The sequence below is a fragment of the Schistocerca nitens genome, chromosome 2 (genome assembly GCF_023898315.1).
Source record: "Schistocerca nitens isolate TAMUIC-IGC-003100 chromosome 2, iqSchNite1.1, whole genome shotgun sequence".
Taxonomy (NCBI): Eukaryota; Metazoa; Arthropoda; class Insecta; order Orthoptera; family Acrididae; genus Schistocerca; species Schistocerca nitens.
This window is the reverse complement of record NC_064615.1, coordinates 349,642,988-349,669,634: the sequence shown is the minus strand read 5'-3', so window position 1 is coordinate 349,669,634 and position 26,647 is coordinate 349,642,988. Positions and strand designations below refer to the sequence as shown.

At 38.9% G+C, this 26,647-nt stretch overlaps 1 protein-coding gene across 5 annotated transcripts in view; it reads right to left on the bottom strand.

Annotated features, from left to right (window-relative positions):
• Positions 1–26,647, bottom strand: part of LOC126236165 (atypical protein kinase C) — a 782,990-nt gene that overhangs the window by 189,528 nt on the left and 566,815 nt on the right. For all 5 annotated transcript variants that reach the window (XM_049945254.1, XM_049945253.1, XM_049945255.1 and 2 more), the window contains 6 exons: positions 26,235–26,320; positions 20,384–20,564; positions 19,859–19,957; positions 15,303–15,478; positions 12,253–12,487; positions 7,177–7,357 (listed from right to left, as the gene is read on the bottom strand). In XM_049945254.1, coding sequence (XP_049801211.1) covers positions 7,177–7,357; positions 12,253–12,487; positions 15,303–15,478; positions 19,859–19,957; positions 20,384–20,564; positions 26,235–26,320 — 958 coding nt within the window. The remainder of the gene's footprint in view (positions 1–7,176; positions 7,358–12,252; positions 12,488–15,302; positions 15,479–19,858; positions 19,958–20,383; positions 20,565–26,234; positions 26,321–26,647) is intronic.

Below are 26,647 nucleotides of genomic sequence, written 5' to 3'. Positions count from 1 at the left end.
TCTAGGAATTTCACACTTAAAGCCAGTAGATCAGCCTCACATTAAAAGCTTAAAATCAAAATATTTTCCCTTTGCCTTTCATTCCCACTTCAAACTACTTTTTCATTGTCTTCGCAGAATTTTTAGCACAGAAGTTTAACAGTGTAAGTATTAAATACTGTTATTCAAGGATGAAAATTTCATACTGGAAGTATGTTGTTATTACACCTTCTTTCCAATTACAATTATGTGCTTGACCAGAATTTGTACCTAAAACACGGCTTCCATGGGCTGCCTTTCATGACTGAACTACCCATGTTTTATGGACCACTTTCTTCAAACCCTCTCAACCATTCCTCACACCATAACTATCAGAAAAACTATTCATCACCATTGATGCCACCACCCTACACATGCACATCCCCCAAGACCCTGCCCTTGTTGCTGCCAAACACTACCCCTCCTGACATCGAAAACAGACTTTCAAAAGTAAAATACCACTTTGTTCTCCTGTTTTCAGTTTGTGTTTGTTATTACACATTTCCAACACTCGTGTATCGGATACCACTATATTAAAATTGTACAGGGTCAAATTATTATTAGATCATGCAATGTATGTGAAATTTATCATCATGGCTATTTTACACGGTCAAAAATAAGAATAGAAAAATTGTATTTGATACAGATCTACAATCTCATTCCTTATGCTCCTGACCAACAACATCCTTTCATGAGAAGAAAACAGAAACAAATTTGGAGCAGTCTTGGGAATCCATGACACCTTCATGTACAAACTGTCTATGTGCCACACAGAAGAAACCTCCACTGCCACCCAAAATCCAAACCCCCTTGTCTGGTTTACATCCACTTGATATCTTCATGACCTGGATCCGTAACATACACTTCCCTCTCATTCCTCCACAACTTCAATAAATTCTCTCCCATAGCTTCATCTGAGCTTCCTCAACTCAACTAGTCACCTTCTGGAACACTGTCACTATACCTTTCCAATGGATAAATACAAATCCCTGTCCAAGTCAATTTAATCCTACCAATTTGTGTCACCCCATCCATACTAAAAAGTCACTCCCACACAGTCTGGTCAAACAGAGGTGGAGCACATGCAGTGATGAGCAATACTATGTTCTATACACTGTAGATCTGCTTAGGGCTTGAGACTAGCCTCCAACTCTACTCTGCCAACACATCCCCAATGCCATATCCACAGATGCCCCTAATACTGTGACCACCCCATGGGTCAACTGCAAAGGAGTCCCCCTTTATTATCCAAAATTACCCCAAACTAGAACAACTGAACTGCATCCTTTCACAAGGGCTACAACTACCTTTTATTATGCCTGAAAATGAGGAACATCCAACCCGCAATCCTTCTCATATCTCCAAAAATGGTGTTCCTCCACCTCCTTTGTTTACGAAATACCCCGGTCCATCCTTATGCCCTACATACTCTCAAATCTCTGTCACATAGGTCTTATACCTGTGATAAACCCAGGTACATAACCTGTCCTATATACCCACCCAGCACATTCTATTCCAGTCGCATAATAAGAATACCATGCCCTATTAGAGACAGGGTAACATGAGAAGCCACTCATCACTTATCACCTCTGCTGTAACTTCGGCACTATGCACAGCATTTTATGAGGGCATGGCCACCAACCATGTGTCCACACAAAAAAATTGCCACTGCCAAACTGGTTACAAGAGTAGAAGTGACCAGCTGACCACCTGGTCCAATGTGTGTTTCCGAGCTCATGCCTTTTGTGCAACCACACAGAATTATGTAGATGGGAACTGCCCCTGCAACATATTTCATCCTACATCCTCTCAATTTCCCCTAATCCTTGTCCACACCCTCCTCCATCCCTGTCACCATGCTCTGAAATTCCCTCTTTATACACTCAGCTCACTCGCTCGCTCCTCTTCCCGTATCTCTCTTCCTCCACTGTCTTCCTCTCCATTCCTCCACTACACTGCACTGCAGGCCACATGCAAGTCCGCTGCCAGCATAGTCAGATGGGACAATTTAGTAGTAGTAGTAGTAGTAGTAGTAGTAGTAGTAGAATTGTGTGTGTGTGTGTGTGTGTGTGTGTGTGTGTGTGTGTGTGTGTGTGTTTTCTGCATAGTCTCTCCTCGCTCGAGTACAACACATGGAATATTCATACAACCCCGTCAAGAAAGTCTGTCTTTGAGACGTTGTTCAACTGGCTCATCATACAGGGCTGATTATCGCTTATGATGTCAAAGCATTGACTCTTCATGCGAATTTCTGAACTCACTCTCTCTCTCTCTCTCTCTCTCTCTCTCTCTCTCTCTCTCTTTTTTTTTTGGGGGGGGGGGGGGGGACACATCATAAACACTTTTCTCTTCTTCAAAATGTTCTACAGTATGTCCTGAACATCTGTCTTAGAAATGTTTGTGACACAATATGGTGGCACCCACATTACTTAGGGCCCTACGACAATGGGATGCCACAGCATATCTGCTGGCAATGTTAAACATAAGCAGGGGAAGCAATGGAGCCTCCCGCATCTGGCATCTACCTGAGTGTGGCAGCTCTGCCAGGTTCTGCTGGCAGGCCTGCCAGCGAAATACACGGCCACTTATGGCAGCACTCGTACCAAGACGCCAGTAGACCTACCAAGAACTACCTGCCTCTTACCACTGCCTAATTTTAACCACCCACATGCTATGGATAGTTTTGACACCAAATCTTTTATCTGCGAGATTCAGAGGAGTTCTGCAACCTGGGATACTCCATCTCAGAACTATTCAAAACGTGAGCTAAAAAAAGTGTTGGGAATTATGAGGGTAATAAATGAAGCTCAGTTCAAAGAATAAGCCTCTCCATGTTACAGTCACATTCAAACTGCTTACAACAATGCTCTTTCTGAACTCTGGCTTCCTGGAGATCATGGAAATTGTGGACCCTCAATTTCCTCACAGCTTGATCCTGACGCTCCACTCCAACACAAGAGGGTACATCACAGTCAAAGCGCTTTTACTATCTGGGACTGATGACCATAGCTGTTAAGTCCCATAGTGCTCAGAGCCATTTTTACTATCTGGGCTACGCAAGTTTTCCTCACAGCCTACTTCCAGACCGAAATAGTTGAGCTACATCTCCTGCTGCAACAAGTGATGCTAATGGGCCAGATCATCAGACACGATAGAATTCAGACATAAGAAAAAAGATGTGTAAACAAAGGAAACAGATTTCTGACTTCTGTCTAAATCATTTGTAAATTGACCTTCTGTTTATAATAATGTACTTTTCAAATAAAAACTGAAAAACTCTTCTATGTAAACTTTACAGTAACAACTCAAACTGTAAATATCACTATGTACAATGAATAATTACCTACTGAGTACACATATCACGAAAATGTTTTCCTCTGGTGAGATTACTTTCCTTAAAACAATGACCTTTTTTGGCAGTTAATCTTGGGAGATCTCCACTACCTTGTCAAATGAACAGAGTAACATTCTCAGGATAGTGGAAAATTTAGCACTGTAATTTCTTAACTCATTATAAACCAAGTCAAATAGCCCGTAAATATCTTGATCAGCAATGAAGAGATGTACCCAGAACTTCTTTTCTTGCATTCCCTTTTTATTTTGAACCTACACATAAAGTCTGTAGCTCTCCTACTGAGTAGAGACTGAAGGCATTCCTCTGGCACCTCTAAACTCCGATTGGAATGTACACCGCAGAGACAGGCTGGACAGTGAAGGGGGAGGCGTGTTTATAGCGATAAGAAGTGCAATAGTATCGAAGGAAATTGACGGAGATCCGAAATGTGAAATAATTTGGGTGAAGGTCACGGTTAATGCAGGCTCAGACATGGTAACTGGATGTCTCTATATGCCCCCTGGCTCAGCAGCTGTTGTGGCTGAGCACCTGAAAGATAATTTGGAAAATATTTCGAGTAGACTTCCCCACCATGTTATAGTTCTGGGTGGAGATTTTAATTTGCCGGATATAGACTGGGAGACTCAAACGTTCATAACGGGTGGCAGGGACAAAGAATCCAGTGACATTTTTTGAAGTGCTTTATCTGAGGAGGGAGGAGGAGATTAGTGTTTAATGTCCCGTCGACAACGAGGTCATTAGAGACGGAGCACAAGCTCGGATTATGGAAGGATGGGGAAGGAAATCGGCCGTGCCCTTTCAAAGGAACCATCCCAGCATTTGCCTGAAGTGATCTAGGGAAATCACGGAAAACCTAAATCAGGTGGCCGGACGCGGGATTGAACCGTCGTCCTCCCGAATGCGAGTCCAGTGTGCTAACCATGCTTTATCTGAAAATTACCTTGAGCAGTTAAACAGAGAACCGACTCATGGCGATAACATATTAGACCTTCTGGTGACAAACAGACCCGAACTATTTGAAACAGTCAACGCAGAACAGGGAAACAGCGATCATAAAGCAGTTACTGCATTGATGATTTCAGCTGTACATAGAGATATTAAAATGGTAGGAAGATTTTTCTGTTTAGCAAAAGTGACAAAAAGCAGATTTCAGAGTACCTGACTGCTCAACACAAAAGTTTTGTCTGAAGTACAGATAGTGTTGAGGATCAGTGGACAAAGTTCAAAACCATCGTACAATATGCGTTAGATGAGTATGTGCCAAGCAAGATCGTAAGAGATGGAAAAGAGCCACCATGGTACAACAACCGAGTTAGAAAACTGCTGTGGAAGCAAAGGGAACTTCACAGCAAACATAAATATAGCCAAAGCCTTGCAGACAAACAAAAATTACGCGAAGCGAAATGTAGTGTGAGGAGGGCTATGCGAGAGGCGTTCAATGAATTCGAAAGTAAAATTCTACATATTGACTTGGCAGAAAATCCTAAGAAATTTTGGTGTTGTGTCAAAGCGGTAGCCGGATCAAAACAAAATGTCCAGACACTCTGTGACCAAAATGGTACTGAAACAGAGGATGACAGACTAAAGGCCGAAATACTAAATGTCTTTTTTCAAAGCTGTTTCACAGAGGAAGACTGCACAGTAGTTCCCTCTCTAGATTGTCGCACAGATGGCAAAATGGTAGATATCGAAATAGACGACAGAGGGATAGAGAAACAATTAAAATTGCTCAAAGAGGAAAGGCCGCTGGACCTGATGGGATACCAGTTCGATTTTACACAGAGTATGCGAAGGAACTTGCCCCCTTCTTGCAGCGGTGTACCGTAGGTCTCTAGAAGAGCATAGCGTTCCAAAGGATTGGAAAAGGGCACAGGTCATCCCCATTTTCAAGAAGGGATGTCGAACAGATGTGCAGAACTATAGACCTATATCTCTAATGTTGATCAGTTGTAGAATTTTGGAACATGTATTATCTTCGAGTATAGTGACTTTTCTGGAGACTAAAATCTACTCTGTAGGAATCAGCATGGGTTTTGAAAAAGACGATCGTGTGAAACCCAGCTAGCGCTATTCGTCCACGAGACTCAGAGGGCCATAGAAATGGGTTCCCAGGTAAATGCCATGTTTCTTGACTTGCGCAAGGCGTTTGATACAGTTCCCCACAGTCGTTTAATGAACAAAGTAAGTGCATATGAACTATCAGACCAATCGTGTGATTGGATTGAAGAGTTCCTAGATAACAGAACGCAGCAAGTCATTCTCAATGGAGAGAAGTCTTCTGAAGTAAGAGTGATTTCAGGTGTGCTGCAGGGGTGTGTCATAGGACCGTTGCTATTCACAATATATATAAATGACCATGTGGATGACATCAGAAGTTCACGGAGGCAGGGAATGGCAATTGAATCTCAATGTAGAAAAGTGTAATGTGCTGCGAATACATAGAAAGAAAGATCCCTTATCATTTAGCTACAATATAGCAGGTCAGCAATTGGAAGCAGTTAATTCCATAAATAATTATCTGGGAGTATGCATTAGGAGAGATTTAAAATCGAATGATCATATAAAATTAATCGTCGGTAAAGCAGATGCCAGACAGATTCATTGGAAGAATCCTAAGGAAATGCAATCCGAAAACAAAGGAAGTAGGTTACAGCACCCTTGTTCACCCACTGCTTGAATACTGCTCAGCAGTGTGGGATCCGTACTAGATAGGGTTGATAGAAGAGAGAGAAGATCCAATGGAGAGCAGCGCACTTCGTTACAGGATCATTTAGTAATAGCGAAAGAGTTACGGAGATGATAGATAAACTCCAGTGGAAGACTCTGCAGGAGGGACGCTCAGTAGCTCGGTACATGCTTTTGTTAAAGTTTCGAGAACATACCTTCACCGAGGAGTAAAGCAGTATATTGCTCCCTCCTACGTATATCTCGTGAAGAGACCATGAGGATAAAATCAGAGAGATTAGAGCCCACACAGAGGCATACCGACAATCTTTCTTTCCATGAACAATACGAGACTGGAATAGAAGGGAGAACCGATAGAGGTACTCAAGATACCCTCCGCCACACACCGTCAGGGGGCTTGCGGAGTATGGATGTAGATGTAGATGTAGATGCTGGCGTCTTGTACTTCCAGACCAGAGCACCGTCAGCAGAGCTGCCATGGCATCCCAGAGCAGTATGGCCCTTAATGCTACCTGCTCAGAAGTGGCTGCTCAAATACACATTTGTTGTTTACAGTGGTTAATTCAAGCTGCCACCATAGTCAATGTGGTAACACAACTTCCACACCAAGAATAAAATAAGTCTCAGGAGTTTTTGGATGTATGGTGTACATGATCTGATCGGAGTGATCTCAAATCTGTCATTTTACATAACAATCAATCATTTATAGGATCAGTAAATACTATGTGTATTAAATAAGATAAATTTTATATTTGTGAACAGAACGTTATTGAAGTATAACATACTGATTTTGAGCCCACAGTAAAACCTACTTATCTATAATCAGAAGTAGTCAATGATAGAACAAGAAGAATGCTACTGATGATTTATGAGAGACTGCCATCAACTGGATCAGTAACAGAAAAAGAATTTTGTAAAAAGAAAAGAAAATCTCTCATCTAAGAAAGAACAATTGCATCAGTCTCTCTCTCTCTCTCTCTCTCTCTCTCTCACACACACACACACACACACACAACACACACAGGGAGAGGGAGGGGGAGGGGGAGGGGGAAGGGGAGGGGGAGGGGGAGGGGAGGGGGAGGGGGGGCGTCATTTTTGAATCTATGATTGCTTGATACCTGAAGCCATAATCCTCTCCACGGAGGATTTCTGGAGCGATGTAATTTGGTGTTCCACAGAATGTTGAAGTGGTATCACCAGGTCTGATACCTTCCTTGCACATACCATAATCAGTCAATTTGATATGGCCTTCGTGATCAAGGAGCACATTATCAAGTTTCAGATCACGATAAATTATGCCTGTAAACACACAAGTTGAAAGAGAAATCAAAACATTTTTACTGCCCAGATTTATAAAATAAAATGCTATATTTTGTTTCTTAAATATGAAAGTTAGCATCTGCATACAATTCTTCAAGCTACAAGTTTGAAACAAACAACACAAAAATGAGATGTAAAATTAAGAGTGAGAAACAATTACACAGTCTCTTGGCAAAAAGATGCAACATTGCTGATGTGACTATGTTCAGGATGGTAATAAATAAACTTTTGTTACTTGAGCCACTCACTCTATGAATGACGTTCAGACTGTTTGCTGCACAATTTGTGTTGTTAGTAGTGTCAGCATCATGACTTACTATTAAGCACCACTGCTGGTATAGTGACATAGTGTTGAAACACAAGCTTCAGTGTGCATTACAGTTGCAAACAGTCAATACCGTCTGGACAAAGGGTACAGGGATTTACTTGTAAAGCTGTTTTATCAAAACAACAACAATAGTGTTGCTCCTCTTTCTGCACCACGGTTGAAGAACAAGATTCGCAAGTCTGAATTAACTAGTAATTTGAGAATTGCTTCTGGGAGAGGCAGACGGCCAATTGTGCCACAGACTGTTGAAGACGTTACTGTTGGCCTGGCTGAAAATTCTGAATGCAACGTGGGATATTCAAGCAGTGCACGAGCTGTGTCGTGACAGCTGAATGTTTGGTGGTCCATTGTTCAAAATGTGCTGCAAACAATTGTGAAATTGTATCTCTAGTGCAGTTCCCAGCAGTTGTGAACGCATTCAGTCATCACAGTGAAAAATGTTTGCAACGTGGAGCATAAACATGGAGTTCAATTAACAAATGGTGTTACCCTCTCATGTGGAAATTAAAATGTGTGTCTTTCAATGGTTTATTCACTACTGCTCTTCCACGTGCCCTTACAAATGTTTTCATAAAGTTTCACTGCCCTAAGATCACTTGTATTTAATTAGAGCTCTCCCAAGTAGTGATAGTTAAATTACAATCAACCTGTATAATATGCTAATGTTACTTATTACCCATAGTTAGTATGTCTTACAAAATTTATACGAGAAGCGTGTTGTCTCTTTATTGGCTATTTTGCTTCACAGTTTATTACAACACTGATATTTAGATTATGTACTTTAAATGAGAGGCAGAGAATTTTGAAGGCTATAAATAACTTACAGCACCTATGTAGCCGACATAAGAGAGAATGGCCTTTTTTTTTTTTTTTTTCACCCTCTTCACATGGGATCTAACACACTATTAATATTAATGAATGGTCTTACAAACACTTGAGGGCATCTACTTAACAATTCCTACTATTACGGTAATAATGATTGGACTTGTCTTTGATAACAGATTAGGTGATGTCTATTGAATGCATATGCCCTGGCACTTACCTTATTGCCTGTGTGACATCACAGGTAAAGGATGTCCAGCAACAGAACCCCTCACTTTGAAATTAAATATCTCAAAAACTAAGATATGGTGAAGAATTTGCAAATGGTTTTCACATCAGTTCCTTTTGTAACATTAAATCATGTTTGAAAACTATGCCTTGTTGCCAAAGGATTGCGTTCTAACCTATGGTATTCCAATACCAGAAAAACACACTGTTCAATGGAATACACGATTTCAACTTCTTGGCTCAGTACGCTAACCTCCTTTCATATTTCAACAGTAGAACTGATCGTTCCGAGCTGTGGTGCACTATTTGGCCTATAGGCACTACATACTGTGATTACAATGCCAGCTGTTAGTGACTTTTCAAAGTGTTTCAAGCCATTTGTATAAAATTTTTACAGCTTTTCCAATAAACATACCATTTGTTGCAATCATCTATCAATCTTAGTTCTCAAGTTATTTAATTTTGAAATCAGGGCACCTGTGCTGGACACCCTGCATTCATATTGGCTAGCAGTTTTCCTCTTAAAATATCACTTGGGAGTGGTATAACCATCTGGTAGCATTCCCAAGAGCACTGTAAACAATATGCTGACAGTTCACTGTCGTTAATTTTCTCAATTATTAGCCATTTCTGGAAGAGCAAAGATGAAATAGTCAGCAGGAATGAAGTAGTTTTATGTATGGTGGTATTTGGGTCAAACAATGATTCTCTGTTAAAATGATAATGCATTCCTCACACACTAGCATAGATAGCAGCTACTATTTAAGTGTTAGCTGACAACTTTTATGCAACACATTCCGTAGTCTTGTTGCATCTCTTAGATAATACATGAATTTCTTTGTGATTTCTCTCAATGCTCCTATACCTGAATCTCATCAGCTCCTAAACTTGAAAAAATCTGGCAACTGCCTCAAGTATAAACTAATTAAATAATTAGTCTATACATAAGTTACAATTCACATGATTTTTTTCTTTGTTGTGTTTCTAAACATGTTTAAAAAGTTTCAGTGCAGTGTTGACCATATTGGATGTTTAGTCAGTCTGCTGTCAAAAGAATTATATGTTTTGGTAGTGATTGTGTTTTTATACAAAAGTGGGTAAGAGAATTTAAACTATATTTTGCGATGGGATTGCAATAAAATGCAGATTTTGGTGAATATGTTGTGAGCAAAAGAAGAATTTTTGAGTGGTATAAGTGTTTCAAGAATGTCATGAAGGTGTTAAAAATGATCACCATGCATGCTCTAGCACATCATCAACTGATGAAATCATGGAAAAAGTGAAACAAGCAAATATGAATGATCACCGATCACAATCGGAGAATTTACTGATTCTGTTAGTACATGAACTGACTTATTCACGAAATTCTTTCAGAAATGTGCAGCACCAAAATTTGTTCCAAAGTTTTGAATTTAACAAAAACAACAGCAAATTTATGTTGCTCAGGAGTTGTCAGATGAAGTCAACAAGATGTCAAACTACTGAAACATGCTATAACAGATGATGACTATGTGTATGAAGCAGAAACTAAGACTAACTCCTCCAATGGAATGGAATGTCATGATAACATTGGTGGCCAGTGACAGATGGCATCCTAGAGATGCTGTGAAAATGACTCAAAGATATTATTTGCACATGTCAGTTGTTTCACCAGAAATCTGTACTCTTTGGCACGGTATTCATGCACCACATGGGTATATGAACATAACTGTATCCATGTGCCAATGTTATGATGAATTTTCCATAGGAATAAAATGAAATAATTAAATTTCATTAACAACTGTAAAATAATCATTTAATAATGTCTTACAATATCATAATGCGTGAAACTTGTGAAAATTATTGTTATTTTCGAGGAGATGATTTTGCATGTCAGGAATGTGACAGAAGCAAACAAGTGGTCAGGGGCCCAACAACATGTTGTTGGGGTCTTTTCTGTTGGAGCAGTGCTGGCATGTGGACTCAAAATAGAACAAAGTAAAGTTTGTCTTTAAACTATGATTTTTATTTGACCCAACCACCTACTTACGTTAAACAAATCATGATACAATGTTAAGATTGGCCAAGAACTGAGTGGTTGTTTCATCCCCTAGAAAGCAGAAAGTAAACTGTAACTTTGTCATAATTTTCACAGTGAGCAGAGCTCATTAGCATTATAGGGAGCATTCTGGATTGTCAAAAGTGAAAAAACCTCAATAAATGTGATCAACTGTGAATGTTATTGTCACTGTGATCTTCAGTGACCTGAGTTCTTGCCACAAGGTTGAAGAAACAACTGGATTCTGGTCCAGCAAATGCTTTTAATCTGCCAGGAAGTTTCATATCATCCCATATTCATCCTGGAAACATGCCCAGGTTGTGGTTAAGCCACGTGTATGAGCAATATCCTTACTTCCAGGACAGCTAGACCTGCAAAGTTCACAGAAAATCTTCATTAAGTTTAGAAAGTACAAGATGAGAAACTGGCAGAAGTAAAGCTGTGAGGACAGGTTTTGAATCATGATTGGGTAGCTCAGTCAGTACACCACTTGCCTGCAAAAGGCAAAGCTGCCGGGTTCGATTCCTGGTCCGGCACATAGTTTTAATTTGCCAGGGAATTTAAATGAAGATACAGATACACATCCTTGTCAAGCAATCTAGAGGGTGGATGAATGCCCAGGTTTGTAGCAAAATGATTCAAATTTTTGCACCATGATAATACATCTGCTCAAACTCAATCACTTATTCATTAATTTTTGGCCAAAAGCAATACTGTAATGACGCCCCAGCCCCCCACAGTTGCCAGACATAGCCATATGTGACTTTTTTGTTGGCAAAAAGAAAGAAAACTTAAAGAGTCAACATTTTATATGCATACATGAGACTAAAAAGGCTTGGTTGTGACACCTAAAAGCTATTCCTAAATCTGGGCCTCAGAAGTATTCCAGGGATTGGACAATGCTCAGCTACATGTGTATAAAAAATAATAGGAACTCTTTTAATGGGTATAATATTGATGTAGATGGTGGTGGTGGTTAGTGTTTAACGTCCCGTCGACAACGAGGTCATTAGAGATGGAGCGCAAGCTCGGGTTAGGGAAGGATTGGGAAGGAAATCGGCCGTGCCCTTTCAAAGGAACCATCCCGGCATTTGCCTGAAACGATTTAGGGAAATCACGGAAAACCTAAATCAGGATGGCTGGAGACGGGATTGAACCGTCGTCCTCCCGAATGCGAGTCCAGTGTCTAACCACTGCGCCACCTTGCTGATGTAGATGAATAAATAAAATTCTTTCCAAAAACAAAAATTCTCATTTTTTAACAACCCTCTCAAATTTTGTGTGATCAACACAGTGCAAGATTTGTCAGTCAGATTGCTAAAGTTTTATAAAGAAAGTAAACTGGAAAACGGAAAGGCATCATAATTATCACCAACGAAATTGAACAACATTACCAGTTGGTGTCGATATGCCACATGTTAGCTAAGTCAAAAATGTGAAGTCTATAATGTGCATTACCTTTATCATGCAGGAAGTTGAGAGCAAGACTGATCTCTGCTGCATAGAAACGAGCATGTTCTTCTGGAAGGCGACGTTGCCTCTGCATGTGGAACATCAGGTCACCTCCACGTACAAACTCAATAACAAAAAACAACCGACTCGGTGTTTGGAAACACGAGTGCAGGCCTACCAAGAAGGGATGGTTTGATGCTGTTTCAAACACATGCTTCTCTGTTTGCACCCAGTCAATATCCTGCAAAAAAGATTTTAAGTCTTCAAGTAAAGAGAGATGCAAGACTAAGTTCGTACTTTCATTATCATCCTCTTACTAAGTAGAACATGGCCATTAACATATAATGCATAACTTACAAGTGACAAGAAGTATAGCTGTAGAGAGCAAACATGGAAATTCTTGGATGGAACAATATGTAAAGTAAGGGAAAGGAACCATTCACCTAAAGCGGACTCACGTGTGGCACACAGACGTGTGTAAAAGAAAACAGTGTTCACTAGCTTTTGAGCTCTAGATCTTTCTCTAGTGGAAATTACCGAAATTCACACACATGACCACAAAAACACCAAAATGCACACTACTGCACTAGCTGCAACAATGATTACTGATTACTGAGAGCAGTTGCCTGGTCTGATGGATGAGGGGAGTGAGTAGGGAAGGACACAGACAAGGAGGGGGTAGTGAGGTAGTGCGAGGCAAAAGTGAATAGATAGATGTCTCATCAGCTGAACAACAGGATGAAAGGAGTTCTGCCAGAAAGACTAAATAAGGCAGAAAGGGGGATAGACTGGTTGGGTGGTTGGTTGGTTGGTTGGTTTGGGGGACGGGAGCAAATAGCAAGGTCATCAGTTCCATCAGATTAGGGAAGGGTGGGGAAGGAATATGGCCATGCCCTTCAAAGGAACCATTCCGGCATTTTCCTGAAGCGATTTAGGGAAACCGCGGAAAACCTAAATCAGGATGACTGGACATGGGTTCGAACCATCGTCCTCCCAAATGCGAGTCCAGTGTGCTAACCCCTGCGCCACTTCGTCCTTGTTCGGTAGGGGGAGAGGGAGATGGGGAGGGGGGAGGCAGACATACATATATACTTACTTTTTTTTTATATGCACATGGAGAGGCCAGGGAGGAAAAGTCGTGGGAGAATGCAGCACATTATTGGACATGGAAGGAGTAGTGATTTGGTATGCTTCTGCAAAAACAACTTCAAATGATATTAGTATTTGATAAGTAAAAATAATAAATTATTAAACACATCAGATTTACTATTTTCCACTATTATCACACAATATGTCACAGTAGTGTTTAATACTTTCTATCTTAGTATGGCCATTAGAAGGAGAATAAATTATGTTCTCAGGCCAATATTAACCACTGAATTATTACTTGATATTTTATTAAAAAACTCTACAAATGTAATTCCTACCACTGATGGAAGGCATAAAGCATGTGACATTTTGCACATGGAACAGGTGACAGTTTTCGAAGCAGTCGTGCTGTTGGTGGTTGGTGAGCTTGATACGAAGAGATGTATTTATGGAACCATATGAGAGGTGGAGACTGACGTGTGGGAAGGTGGCTCGTTGAATTCAGTAGAACTAGTTGAGACACACTTGGGAATAGGTGTTGAGGTTATGGATGCAAAAAGACAGGTTGTCTTTGCCATGTATCCAGATTATGACAATCTCATTAATGAATCTGAAGCAGACAAGGGGTTTCAGGTGTTGACTGGATAGGAGGGATTCCACCAGATGGTCCAAATGTAAGTCAGCATAGAATGGTGTCATGCAAGGACTCATGAGAGTACCACAGAATTATTTATAGATTGGGCCTTGAAAAGTGAAATAACTGTAGGTCAGCATGTGGTTGGTCATGGGAATTATGAAAGATGGTGTGGGTTTGGTATCAGGCAGATGCTGGGAAAGTTAGTGTTCCATGGTCACAATGCAGCAGGGCTGGAGGATGCTGCTGATCAAGGACGTCACAACCAGAGTGATGAACAAGGAGTCTGGTGGTAAAGGGACAGGAACTGTGAAAAGAGAGTGAAGGAAGTGAGCAGTGCCTTCAATGTAGGATGGGAGGTTATGCACTATTGTTTGGAGGTGTTTGTAACAAAAGCAGACGTTCATTTTGTGGAAGCATTGTTTCCAGCCACAACTGAACGGCCAGTAGGAAGATCTGTAGGGGTTGTGTTTGTGGAGTTTGGAAGTGGTAAAAGGTAGTTTATGGAGGATTGATGGTGTGATGGAGGAGATGGACCTAAGGCCTTGAGGAGCTGCTGGAGGCCCTGTCGGACTTCTGGAATGGAATCATAGTTGTAACATTTGTATGCAGAGGTGTGAGTAAGTTGGCAGGGATCCTCAGCCACCAAGTTACTGCGATTTTTGACCACAGCCCTGGAGCCTTTGTCTGTCGGAAGGATGATAAGTTCTGGATCAGTTTCCACATTATGGATAGCTATTTGTTCCATAGGAGAGATGTTGCACTCACTAGGATGGAGTTCAGGGAAGGAAGGTGAGGACAGATTAGAAGTGAGGAATTCTTGTAACTGGGTGGAAGAGGAGGAGCATAATGGTTGGAGGAAGGTTGGAACTGTTTCAAAGAAGGTTCTATGTGGGGTTTTGGTTGGTTGTTATCAGTGGAGTGTGGGGCACAGAAATGTTTCCACTGCAGAGATGAGTGAAGAAAAGAATGTCCTTTACAAGTCCAGCATGGTTAAACTTGAGCTTTGGGCTAAAGGCGAGACCTTTGGAAAGTACTAAGACCTCTGCTGGCGTCAGAGCTTTGGTCAAAAAGTTGACAACAAGCATTTGCTCTCAATAATCATTAATCTGTCACTGCAGCTGTGTGGTATCGGTGTGATTTTGTTTGAGAATGTGTGTACTTTTTCTGTTACATAAGTCTATGTGCCACACATCCGTCTTCTATAGGTGAGTGTCTGCCTATGTCATTTTCACTGTTGGTTTTACCTCTCACACATACACTGGAATAAAAGACTGTGATGTTACAGGAAGACAGAGTTCAGTTGCATGTGAACACCTTGAGCACTGCATACCTCATCATCAGTGACGAGTGCCTTCTTAATAACCTTCATGGCATATATACGACGTGTCTTCTTCAGTTCAACCATAAGAACTTTAGCGTAGCTCCCACGACCAATAACACGAATCAGCTCGAAATCATTAAGGGAGTACTGTCGTTGTGATCCTGGCTCCAGAGACTCCTCATCAGCTGCAAAACACATAATAGTTAATTAAATCATGGAACTGGACATGTAATCAAGCATGTATACAAAAGTTTTCAAATTAATGCATCACACTGGAAAAACCATAGTCTGAAGACTCATAAGGAGAGGCCATCATGTTCAGATCAGGGATTTACTTGAAACTTTGTACACTTTTATTAGTCCATTAGGACAACGTAATGTGCAAGTAGTAAGACATACTACTTAGGCAATTTGAAGAAAATCGTAAGGGAAGTTTTGAGTGGAGAGGATGTACCAGTGGACTGACACTTGAGCACAAGATGGTGGTGATCAAGTGGTTAGTGTCAGAGATGTTTTGCAGCAGCATTATGCATTGGATCTTTACAACATTCACCAACTGCAGTAGTCAATGAACCCTGAGAACCTTGAGTCACGTGCATTTTTGCAGTAAAAATGTATATTTCGTGATTTTCAAAAAATTCACACATACAACATTCATCTTTGCTACATTAGCAAGGTCTCATCATTACGCAAGTCAGCTGCTGAAGGGGGCTTGTTTCTGTGTCTGCAGGCCAAGGTGTCCAGGTGCAAAGCAGTTCCACGCATATTGGCTGCAGGTAGAGAGGATTTTGTATATCACAACAGTCATGGATTTTTTGGAAAACTTCAGACATTTTGTCTTTTACTTGTCAGCAGTTATAAATATAATACTTGTTGTAATATTTAAAATTAGTAAACAGCCAAATAACTCTGGAAATTGAATAGAAGTTAACATAAATACACGTATTTTCTCATTATATTACTTTTCAAATGTCATATATGAACCAATATGACCAATGTTGAGAAACATAAATGGGAAAAAAAAATTAAGAGCAGGACTCAATCCAGTGATCTACTAATTATGGAGGTCTGTCACTAACCTCTTGACCATTGCCTTCTCAAAGCGGCAACACACTGGCACATACTCAGTGTGCAAAACTACTCTTGTGGTGGTCTTGAAACTGCTTACGTACTTACTTATTTACTTACTACTTGCACATTATCTTGTCCCAATGGACTACTAAAAGTGTACAAAGTTTGAAGTAAATCCATAATCCTAATGTCTTGGGCTCCCCTTGTCAGAACAAAACATGTACCTAAACTTCTTCAAATGTTCAAACTGTACCATAGCTGAAGTACAACATAAAGAAAGAAAGAAAGAAAGAAAGAATAGTGAACTTCCAGTTTTTGAAGCATCGTTTCTTCCCTCTACTCTAAAAGCTAATATGAGAGGTATAGAATATGGTTGGGAAGAAGTAAAAATTGTGAAGAAATCAAAGTATCTCAGAGTGAGCTAGAAATTCTACATAACATACAAATACAAGAACGACTGAGTTCCACTCCTGGTAACTGCTAAATAAATGCTTTTATTCTGCTTGCTGCATTTCTGTTATCTACAATCTTCATTCTGTGATTACAAAACAGCAATCTCATCAAAGATTATTACATATTGAAAGCAAACTGAATATGCTCAAATTATGTAGCTTTCAAAAAACTGCAAGTTATTGTCATTCCAACAATAACATCAGAAGATTAAACTCAGTCTCAAAATTTCCATCTTAAATTTCCACTGCTTAAAAGTAAGTACAGAAAGAAAATGCCAAGACAAAATAGAGAAACTGATTAAAGTAATGCTAGCCAATCAGAATCATGTAAGAGAGAGAGAGAGAGAGAGAGAGAGAGAGAGAGAGAGAGAGAGAGAGTGCACAGAAGTCCATAAAATTTACTTGTTACTCTGTGTTCTACAATGACACACGTTTCTGATGTGTTATCATTACTCAGATAAACTTTTATCAGCTTATATTCTCTCAGCATTCACAAATTAGTAAGTTACTCCAATAATCTCTTTGCACAAAGCTGCTGACATTTCTCACGTGCCAACTCACTGGTTATAGTAAATTATAAAATTCAAGGGGGGGGGGGGGGGGGGATTAACTACATAACACTTCTTAAAAGTAACTAAAATGATGGTTTCATTACAACACTAAATTTCTTGTGTGGATTCATAAATGGATGGGTGCATAACAAACTGTAATTAAGATGAACACAACATAATTTTCAAACAGGTGCAGCTTTTAATTAAAGACTCTGAGGTGGAGCCACCCTAAAATATACATTAAAATAAATTTCTCAATAATGTATTGCAGAATTGAAACTATCAGAATGCATTTCACATACTCCCCAAGTTGATTTAAATAACACATTTCAACATTTTTGAAACCATTAATATGTGATACCAAGCGATGCTTGTTGAACACATAGTAGTTAGTCTTCAGGCTGCGCCTTGGAATGCCACTTCGCTCTATGTAGCACCAGTTTGGGGGCATGGCTTCCTTGGAATACAGTCCTTAGGGGCATCCTGAAGGCCCTGGTGTTTCGGTCTAAGGGTGTCCTGCCAACCTGCACACTATTTTCACATTCCACTGCTTACATCAAAAGGGAATGAACAGAGTTGGTGAAACTTCACTATCAAATTCCTGTTTCTGTATAACTCTATTACGCTTTCATTGTCAGTAATCAAGATTTAGTATTATTGTTTTGATAGTGTTTTAGACAGGTTTTTTTTTCCTTTCTGCCATTGTTTATTCTGTCTACAGTTGAATTTGTTTGCAAATGTTCTGCCAGAGTGCACTTTGAAGGAAAAGTGCACAAAATATAACCTGTGTGCAAAATACACACCATTACTTTAGTTTACTTGCTTGCTTACTGTGAGTAATGTCCATTATTAGCAAGTTTGTTTCTCTTAGTGTATTATGAACAAGTTTACTGAGTTTTTCTATTTTGCGGGTTTTGAAAACAACGCAATATGAATACAGTGTGTAATTTATCAAGTAAAATTCTGGAACATATGGTTAGGGTGGAAGTAAAGTAAGTTGGTGCACCCAGATCTGATTCAAACATGAACCAAGAAGAAAAACAGGCAAGGGTATACATGCAGTTTTAACAGGCTAAAGTATAAAATGCAGCTCAGTGGTTGTGTGTGGTATATCACTTAAAATGCATATTTTCTTAATATGACAAATACAGTGAGTGATCCCTGAGGTCAAGGCAACATTGCTGTTTCCTCAAGAGAATTCATGAACACCAGGGTCTAAGCACACAAAACATGAAACGTTTGAAATTTAGAAATGAAAATACCGAGAACATTAAGCACGCAGTTGCAGTTGTTATGGCATAAAGTCAAGCACCAGCATGCCAGTCTGGAAAGACAGAACGGAGAGGGCTGCGAAAAGACGTCAGCCAATTGCACACTGACCGACTCCTCTCTAGGATGACAACGCAACAGCAGCAGCCTCTATGCAAAGAGGACATGAGCGCTGTGCCCGACTGGTCATGGTCCAGTTCTACAGCAGCTTGAAGACTAGAGTTTTGTACAGCAGCGACTTACGAATTTATTATACTGAAGTAGTTTTATCATTTTGTATGTTGCCATTTGCTTGCAACACTTCTATGTACAAGTCAAAGTTAAGTATTGTCATTTAATTTTTTTGTAATAAAACCCATCAATACGATTTGCTTGAATTTTTGTCTAGCGATCTGAAAAAGCAGATTTCCTAGACATCTCACATTCAATGACTACGCAAGATTAAACAGCAGTAGAGAGCTCTCCAAATCATGTCTTTTACTGCAATTTGTTGTGGTAAACTGTCAGAAAATGTTATTCAGGGACATGCCAGAAATGATCACGCAAAGCAAGAAAATCTAGTTAACAAGGGCTCCGAAATTCACACCGTAAGTCCACTTCTGCATCTTCGATAACTCCGAAATGAATCTCTTCTACTGTAAGCCCTTTCCTTTTCGTGTTTTGAAAGCTAGTAGTCTGGACCACAACAAGACAAGAAGTCCAGTAAACATGGGCCCTGAAGTGCATACCTTAAGGGCTGTCAACTTCAGTTATATGAAAAGCATCTCTTCTACTGAACAAGTGCTTGTAAGGTTGAAGGTCTGCATTTTACAGCCCATGTTTACTCGACTTTCTTGCTTCAAATGATCGTTCCTGTCACATCTTCGAATATGCACCATTCCTCCTGGGACACCCTGTATATGTTGGCCGAAAGCTGTGGTTGTTTAGGTGCCTGTTTTCAGAGGTGCTGTATCATTTTGTGATTACAGAAAATCAATTACCATAATGCATTTTGAAACATCTATAAAAACTAACAATGAGTTTTCCAAATATCTGTGTAGTATGCCTCACATTGGAAAGACGCAATAAATGTCTCTCATTTATGACAGAAAACGGGGGCGCGCACATGCCTGCCTGCCCACCTGCACCAAAACACTCCTATAGCTATTCTTCCACTGTAGTGATTACTTAATAGTATTCAAATGAATCCAATAATTACACATTCACTAATATGAAGACTTACTCTTTGTTGGATCTTCAACAGGGACAGAGTCTGATGTAAGATCTAGTGGTGGTTCTGGAAATTCTTTCAAATCTGGTAACAGCTCTGATGTAGGTGTACCTGTGAAATGAAATTTCACTGTAATTTCACTGCCATAAAACAAAAATAATTTTGTTTTTCATAGTACTGCACTTGGTCTACAATAAAATAGTGAACATAATTTACCCCTTAATGATTCATATCTAGTATCCGTTCTGAAGAATCAGCAGGTGATATGTTATAAAATTACCTATCTAGCAGGTTTTCCCATAAGACATCAATTGTTAACTGACCAGATTTAAGTATTAGGTGATGCTTAAACAAATACTGAACCGTACAAACAATAAGATACATTATCAATATCCCCCTGCTTTTCCTCATTTGTGGTGATGAAAAAAATTCTTGCGACCTGATAACATGAAATTTATCATGCTTGAAAGCTTAATAATCACAGTTTTGTCTGCATTAAATTTTGATTCAAATGTGTGGAAAAATTTCATGTCTTACTGATTGTCGGGGTTTCTCCATTGTGCTCCTCCTTAACAATGGGCTCAACTTGCTCACTGCTGCAGGGCTTCTGCACCAGCTTGTGGCATTTCTTGTGCACCAAGAGCTTGCACTGGATGCACTTGAAGCCTTGGCGCCCCAGACCCCAAATACGATCTTGACAAAAGGCACAAAACGCTCGCTGAAAAAGTCAAAGAACTTGCCCTATAACAGTTGCAATCCATAACCACAAACTGGAAATTATCAGTGGCATCTATAGAACATAAATAGATGTTTTCTGGAAACATTAATTCTAACAAATAAAAGAAAGGCCAATAACTTCACATACAGTCTAAGTACAAGACTTAAAGGAAACAGGAGTTCTTTTGTGCTTATAGATGTTCCTCACCTAGATGTTCAGAAGTTCTTTCTCCAACTTATTGAGGTTTTCCTTATCAACCTCTACCTCCACCAATTACAACTCTCACTTGCGAAAAGAGGACAAACAGAACAAGGATGGAATCTTTTAAAACAATTTAAATATCTAAAAGAAAATTATGTACAATTATACACATTCTTAAAAGAAATTTGTTAGCTTCTTCTGTTCTTTTAGTCTGTAATTTACACATTTTCACTGTTCCCTCTAAAGTAATAGTTTTATGAACATTTATTTTCAACAACGTCTATCTGTGGGAATATTTTTATCGACAATTTATCTGATCTGCTCCACATGATATTTCTTGCTGTTAAAAATTTGAGCAGCTTGGATTCTCTAAATATATGATCTTTGCCTTTTAAATTGTTGTAAAATATGGTCTGAGGCATGTCAAACTAATTCACTGTCTCAGTTTGCAAATCATCACCTTCTAAAAACTGTGCAATTTTTAGCTGACCACCTAAAGAAAGCAGTTTCATGTTTTGCTTAAATATTCTTCAGCAACTTACACTTGCCAACTAATTAATTTTTATTTCTTACAAGGGGACCACACAATAACCAAATTTTGATGTGACTTACCGAACGAAAGTGCTGGCAGGTCGATAGACACACAAACAAACGCAAACATACACACGAAATTCAAGCTTTCGCAACAAACTGTTGCTTCATCAGGAAAGAGGGAAGGAAAGAGGGAAGGAGAGGGAAAGACGAAAGGATGTGGGTTTTAAGGGAGAGGGTAAGGAGTCATTCCAATCCCAGGAGTGGAAAGACTTACCTTGGGGGGAAAAAGGACAGGTATACACTCGCGCGCACACACACACATATCCATCCGCACATACACAGACACACGTGGAATGTTTCCAATGAAGTCCAGAACTCAAATATCAATCACCAACCTGTTCAATGCAACTCTACATTTACATCTACATATCTACTCTCCAAATCGCACTTGAGTGCCTGGTAAAGGATTCACTGAATCACCTACACACTAATTCTCTATTATTCCACTCTTGAACAGCAAGCAGAAAAAACAAACACACATATCTTTCAATGCACGCTCTGATTTCCATTATTTTATTATGATTATCATTTCTCCCTGTTTATATCAGTGTCAACAAAATATTTTTGCATTCAGAGGAGAAAGTTTGGGACTGAAATTACGTGAGAAGATCCCACCACAACGAGGTTCCACACCAAATCCTGTATCATGTACATGATGCTCTTCCTCCTATTTCTTGATAATACAAAACATGCTGCCCTCCTTTGACCTTTCTCGATGTACTCTTTTAATTCTATCTGGTAAGAATCCTACACCATGCATCAGTACTCCAAAAGAGGATGGACAAGCATAGTGTTGGCAGTCTCTATAGTAGATCTGCTGCATCTTTTGAGTGTTCTGCCAATAAAATGAAGTTTTGGTTTGCCTCCCCCACAACATTTTCCATGGGTTCTTTCAAATTTAAGTTGTTTGTAATTTTAATTCCTAAGTACTTAGTTGAATTTACAGCCTTTAGATTTGGCTGATTTATCGTGTAACTGAAGTTTTAACGGATTCCTTTCAGCACTCATTTGGTTGACCTCACTTCTTATTATTTTCTCACCATACAGATCTCTCACCAAATTTTTTTTTTCCAATAGGTTTCAATCTTCTGATGACTTCACTGGATGATAAACGACAGCATCATATGAAAACAACCTATAACGGTTGCTCAGATTGTCTCCCAAATTGTTTATATAGGTAAGGAACAGCATAGGGCCTGTAAAACTATCTCTGAGAATGCCGTAAGTCACTTCTGTTTTACTCTATGACTTTCTGTTAGTTACCATGAACTGTGACATCTCTGACAGGAAATCACAAATCCAGTCACATAACTGAGATGATATCACATAAGCAAGCAATTTGATTATCTGCTGCTCGTGAGGTATGGTGTCAAAAGCGTTCTGGAAATCTAGAAATATGGCATCAATTTGAAATCTCTTGTCAATAGAACAAAATACTTCATGTGAGTAAAGAGCTAGTTGTATTTCACTAGAAAGATGTTTTCTAAATCCGTGATACCTATGTATCAATGGACCATTCTCTTCAAGGTAATTCAAAATGTTCAGACACAATGTATGTTCCAATATCCTGCTGCATATCAACATTACTGATATGGGCCTGGAATTTAGTGGATTACTCCTATTGCCTTTTTGAATATTGGTGCGACCCATGCAACTTTCAAGTCTTCTCTCTCATAAATTCTCAAGAAAACTGACTTTTAAGTTTTCTGAGTGCCTTTAAATACTCTACAATTAGATCATTAGTTTAAATGAGTATTGTGGCTCTGTGGTAGAATGCTTGCCTGCCATATGGGTGGCACAAGTTCAGGTCCTAGAGTGGTAGTATTTTAAACATAGATCCGAGTTCTGTGAAGAGTTGATTACACAAAGATGAAAACATTTAATTTGTAATGTATTTTTAATTTGCACAATCTTTATTAACCATCTTTTATGCAAAATCAGTAATAAAGAATTTATATCTGTACATGAGAACTGGTTGTTTTTGCACAATATGTAATAAGAAAAATGGCATTTTTCATAAAAATGAGGATTAGGTAGATGTTATTCAGAATATATTTGATGAATTTCATATTTAAACGATTTAGGTATTCGAACAGAAACGAAAAACAGAAATATGATAGCCAAAAAGGCTCAAACCAGCGATCCAGCAATTATCAGTCTCAAGTGCTATCTATTTTTTCCCATCTTCATGTATTTTGCACTTTACAGAAGTGCTCGTTGAACATGAACCATTCTTTAAGGATTTGCATCAACCAGGAATCAAAAACAAATCATCCACTTGTCAACCCAGCATTCTACCATACAGTGACACTACTTGTCAAATAATGGTATCAGAAATCATTTACAATGTGTAACATTCCCAAATGTGTACCAATCATTGAAAATTCCATCAATCCATACATTTATAATTTAACTAGATTCAAAAATGTAAGGCAACAGGCATATAAATATACATTTATTTCAAATTCTGGATAAAATTATTGTGCAGTTAAATTAGTTGTTTCCTTCTAGCTCCTTCTAGTCAATTACACTTATGAGGATGGAAGTTAATGGGGTTGCACTGATGAGAAATACTATTCCCACTTACAGAGGTCTGTATCTTCTCCATTATAGAGTTTTTAACAGGCTGAAAATGAAAGGAAGTGGGAGTTAGTCCCACTTATAGAGTTTCTCTTTTTCATTTATCCTCAATTTCCTATATTGTTATAAGTACTATTTATTTAAAGAATCAGATTAAATTTACATTATCTCTCTCTCTCTCTCTCTCTCTCTCTCTCTCTCTCTCTCTCTCTCATCCACCCCAATCTCTCCACCCTCTTTCTCTCAAGCATCATGTCCCTAGCTCGTATGCTCCTTCCCTTGTGCTCTCTTAAGCAAATAAGATAGAATGTATTTTTTTAATGAATTGTGTTTCTTACAGTATATCTGGTTATTATGTTCTAAAACATCCCTGGAATGTACACAACTGTGAGTGGGAAAATGTGAGAGTGTGAGAGTATAAATCTTTAGTTATTGGATGAACTTCCAGTGCTGGACAATATTACCGCAGAATAAAAAACTAAATACAATCTTTAAAGGGCTGACAACTGTTCACAATAATGTAAGTTTATGCAGTAGCATGTCAGTTGGAAGTAATGCCTCATAGATTCAGGTTCACTCAAGATGATTAATTGAAGAATCTGTCTTGCATAACTTCACAGTGAAATACAGCATGTGTGGAATACAATACCAGTGGACATCATTTCAGTGGAGTTTTGGAGGAAATTTATGTGAATAAAATAAACAGTCCTTGGTAACTAAACTCCTGAAATTATTATCCTAGCATAAAATTTTGTTGTATAGTGTACACAAAGTTTATAAGAAGAATCAATGCCTTGAGCAACTTTCAGAACCAACAGAAAACTTAAAGCAGTGTTGATGGACAATGCTCCAGGTTCAGTCTTATTACTCTTCTGGTTCAGCATGTGAGATTACATAGTTTTGTGCTTTAGCTGTGTGGTTTCTGGAGCAATTTGATACATTCACTCTAAACAGAAACAGCCAAATCTTGCACATGTAACTCATGCTGAAGTACAGCCTTCCACAACTTAACCACAAGGGAAGGAATCTGACATAACTGTATTGCTCTATGGTCAACACATATCAGTGTGATGTACAGTTAGTAGAACAGTGATAATTAATTCACCAACAGTTCTGCCATGAAAAGAAAATTAAAACACAGCTCAGTCAGCAAAACTAACTGCGACTTGCCATGGCTTGACAGATATTTTTTCTGAAGTGTCAGTCATTATCTACAGAGACAATTATGATTGTGAAGAATCACTTGGAAATCTCTTTGCATCCTGTAATGGCATTCCCTCCATTGCCTAAGAATGTATTAAATAGAACAATTGTGACAGTTATACTGCTACCAGAGAGACTTTGTGGTGGACAGCAGAAGTATCTGCATCCATTGAAGATATTCAGAAGAATGACAAAATATTTTGGTGTCTGATGCAAATTTTGTTTATAGCACCTTCACTTCTAAAGAATGGCAGGCTGTATTACATGAAACCATTCAATTTTATTGCAAATTGCATTATCAGCAAAATAGAGTTGCAACTACAGATAAAATTTCATGGATTCCAGTAAGTGAACTACAAATGAGAAACAACTTGAAGTTTGAGTAAAGGTACAAAATAAAAAAGGCATAGTAATATTCCAAGTCTAGTAGAGTGTGATACACATTCAATTATATCAGTAAACAATGATCCAATCTTGTTACAATATAGCACAGTAGTCACAAAAAGCGTAATTTCTGCGAGGAAATCTGCTGGTCTACAATTCTAGTACAACAAGACTCATAATATGCTGCACCATATTTCTGTTATAACAAGTGCATTTCCACTGAAATCATTTTGTAACAAGGTACACCAATGAAGTATTGACTCCATGTCCGTACATGACGTGAAAAAATTTGGATTCTGAAAAGGACGGCAACAAGATTATGATTTAACATGCTGCTGTCAACAACGTCTCTGGAGATGGAGTACAAGCTCAGACTGGGCAAGGAGGGTAAGAAAATTAGCAATGTCCTTTTGAGAAATGACAGAAATCAATGAAAATCTAAGTCTGTATGACCAGATAAGGATTTCAGTCTTAGTCCTAGTAAATGGAAATTCAGTGATTTAATCATTGCAACACATCACTCATTTTGGATTCTGAGTGTGAAGCATAAGAGACTTCTCACTATAATGCACAATGGTCATATGCACTTCAGATTTATAACTCATACAGCTCTCTTGTGCACCTGTCCTGAGAGCACATTACAAGAAAAAAAGAGTGGCATAATCTTCAAAATATTCTATAATCACAAAAAAAAACTCTTTAACTTACTCGATTAAACCGCTTCGCCTGGAAGATGTGTCCATTGACCCGGTACAACTTCCTCCATCTCCGAGCACCTCGTCGATATATACTCCCTGGAAAAAGAGGTAAAAGGTCCATTACCAGGTACCGAGGTAAACAAAAAGCAACACCAGCATTAGTATCAACAAAAATGTACTACAAAGTAACAGAGGAATTAAAACTACATTAATCAGGAAATATTACAGAATTTTCTGTAAACAGCACTCCACAGCTACAACATATTAAAAGACTGGCATCCAAAAACCACCAACAGTTGCTGTATTGTGAATTTATTTGTTGACAACCAGTTTCAGTCTTGCAACTATCTTCGTGTCATGTATACAGTTACACAATATTAAAGGGAAGTTCCCAGGTGTCAAGCACATAATTATCATCCACTG